At 41.5% G+C, this 2900-nt stretch overlaps 1 protein-coding gene across 1 annotated transcript in view; it reads left to right on the forward strand.

Annotated features, from left to right (window-relative positions):
- LOC119722188 (coiled-coil domain-containing protein 77-like) overlaps window positions 1-62 on the forward strand; it is a 4520-nt gene extending 4458 nt beyond the window's left edge. Inside the window, exon 3 of the mRNA XM_038192235.1 lies at window positions 3-62. Within this exon, the coding sequence (XP_038048163.1) occupies window positions 3-62 (60 nt within the window). The remainder of the gene's footprint in view (window positions 1-2) is intronic.
- The last annotated feature ends 2838 nt before the right edge of the window (window positions 63-2900 follow it).

Below are 2900 nucleotides of genomic sequence, written 5' to 3' on the forward strand. Positions count from 1 at the left end.
AGACGGTCCTTCTCTACCATCCAGACTCGCTCCTTAGATCGTCCTTCATACTTCAGCTCTAGATAGTCCTTAGTGCTGTCATACAACATCTGCTGGGTAACGATGTACCTATTAACAGAAGAATGTCCATGACAAGTGATGTATGATGGTTAACAAGGTAGCTGAATAAGGATCACCATTCTACTTTTTTTTACAGAACGGTAAGTGTCTTATTAGTCATTCTAAGATTTTCATTTCATTTTGCGTCGGGGTGATGTAAATCAAATTAGGTTTTGGCCCTTCACCGACATGATAAACACTGTATACTCTCTGTGTTACCTCTCCCGTGAAAGTTGAAAAAAATCACTCCGGTCAAACCCATGACCCTCCTGCTTTCTAGTGCAGATGTCTTACACTTGACCACCGAGCTAAACGGATCAGTTGGCTGGTTCGAATCTGATGTACATAGCAGCGGGTACTACATTAACTATCATAAGATGGTAAGACATCTGCAATAGAAAGCAGGAGGTTGTGGGTTCGAGTCCCACCGGAGTGATTTTTTTCCAACTTTCACTCGGGAGGAAACACACTGAGAATACAGTGTTTTATACATCGGTGATGGACAAACCTAATTTGGTTTTTAGTCAATTGACTCATGTAATTTCAGCAAGCACACAATGGCTGCATATGCCTCCATGTTATTTTGGCAAGATGTGTTGCCACATACTAGTGTGGAAAGACTGTGGTTTCTAAAATAACTAAGATCAAAGTGCTTTACATTATTATTACCCCTGATCATTGGGCCAATGAAACATTGCAAATACAATCTCAGCTTCCTGTGGATATGGATTTATATTCACGAGAAGTCATTTTAGTCATGTTCCCTGACAGTATTTTATAAAACTATTTAATAGGATGGTGCCAGACTATTTTTGCATTCTAGCCTCACTTTCATTTTTATTTTAAATGTGGCTTAAAAACATTAGGGTATGTTTAACAACAATTTAAATTTTCATTAAAGCAGACTGGTATTAATTTGTAATTAATTTTATGTCACTGCTTTAATTTCTCTTTGCAAGTTCCAAATATGAAGATTTTACCTCGCTTTCAATTTAATATAGTCGACTCCTGAATAAAGCCCATACAGCTCGGTGTAGTCATTTCGACGCAAGGTAGCTAAAATCAATCACAATTGCGATCTCTGTTCTCACAGGTACCCATTTATTCCTGGGTGGGGCGAAGCAATGAGTGACAAAGTGTCTTGCCAAAGGGAACATGCACCATAACCCCAGGCTGGACTCGAACCCACAACCTGTAGAATGAGACCAGGGCACTCCACATATTTAAAATGTTTTTGCCAATTCATGCAACAACACAAACACCAGGTAATATAATCTATTTGAAACCCCTGCCCGTTGTCCAAACTGCACACATGTGCATTTATCTTTATTGGTACCTTCAAGGATGTAACTGGGGTCCAAGTTGCTGGAGGGCCCTAAAGGGACCTCAGTTTCTAGTAGGAGGCAGTCTTTGAGCAGAGGGGTCCATGCCCCTCATCCTCCTCCCCTATCATTAGCTATGCCACTGGGCACCTTTGTCAAGTTCATTTAAGATTATAAGGAATCAATGAAGGGAGTTCCTACTTTTCATTGAGGGGTGAATCTTGGAGCGATCTCTCTCAATCACAGTCTGCATCTCTTCCATCCTGACCCTGCGATCCTCCAGCAAGGCTCCGTCTGCTCTCTAGATAGCTCAGCTTGTTCCTTCATCTGAGATTGTAGAGCTTCAATCTGTAGCAACAGACTCTCTGGCTCTGCCTGCTGCTGGTCTGAATCAGGATGGACAGCTTTGGGCTGGGCGCTGTTGGACTGAAATGAGGATTGGAAAATATTGATGGATGGTAACAGGATCAACCTGCTGGCACAGACTCGGACAAAAGAAACCACCATTTTGGAGATGATCTGATCAATTATCGTGATTGAAGCAACTTTACTGGGATAACGTATGTAACTAAACTCACTTCTCAGGGGAGTAACTACAGGTAATTTCATCAGCTGATCAAGGAATTATCAACACACCTACCAAAAGCTGCAACAGATATATATATTTACTATTAATACTATGAAAGTAAGTAAAGTCTGTCATTAGCCAATACATCTCTGGTTTCAAAGGCATGAAACGACCGAGGATATTTTTTTATCCCCCCTGGATAGGATGCCAGTCCATTGCAGGTTACTTCCCAGCTAATATCGGTACCCATTTATACTCCTGGGTGGAGAGAGGCAAGTGGGGGAAGTGGCTTGCCCAAGGACACACATATAACCGGCAACTAGATTCGGACCCCTGACCCTCTGATCATGAGTCACAAACCTTAACCATATTAATGCTTAAACAAAACTTAAAATCCCATAGACCTTATAAATAGTTAATGCGATGCCCACTGCCATGTACCAATACATCAGATTCGAGCCAGCCAACCGATCCCATTAGCTCAGTGGTCAAGTGGTAAAACATCTGCACTAGAAAGCAGGAGGTTGTGGGTTCGAGTCCCAACCGAGTGATTTTTTCCAACTTTTACTCAGGAGGTAACACACTGAGTATTCAGTGTTTATACATCAATGAAGGGCAAAACCTGATTTGACATACATTGTATTAATACTATGATCCACTAGTTTATCTGACCAACAAATACTAAAAATGGGCCTGATATGGTTGGTATGAGATCTGAGGAGTGTTGGCTTTGCAATGTTTTATCAACCACCCTTTGCCTCAACCATACCGGTATGTAATCTCTACCTACCTTTTGTGTTAGCAGTAACTCTGTGTTGTGCATTCCTCCGTGTTCTGTTGTTCTGTGGTCTGCTTGGCACTTCGGCTTTTAAACCCAATATTTCACCCTCTGGAGAAAAAAAAACCAGACA

The sequence above is a fragment of the Patiria miniata genome, unplaced genomic scaffold (assembly GCF_015706575.1).
Source record: "Patiria miniata isolate m_02_andy unplaced genomic scaffold, ASM1570657v1 HiC_scaffold_14, whole genome shotgun sequence".
NCBI classification, from domain to species: domain Eukaryota; kingdom Metazoa; phylum Echinodermata; class Asteroidea; order Valvatida; family Asterinidae; genus Patiria; species Patiria miniata.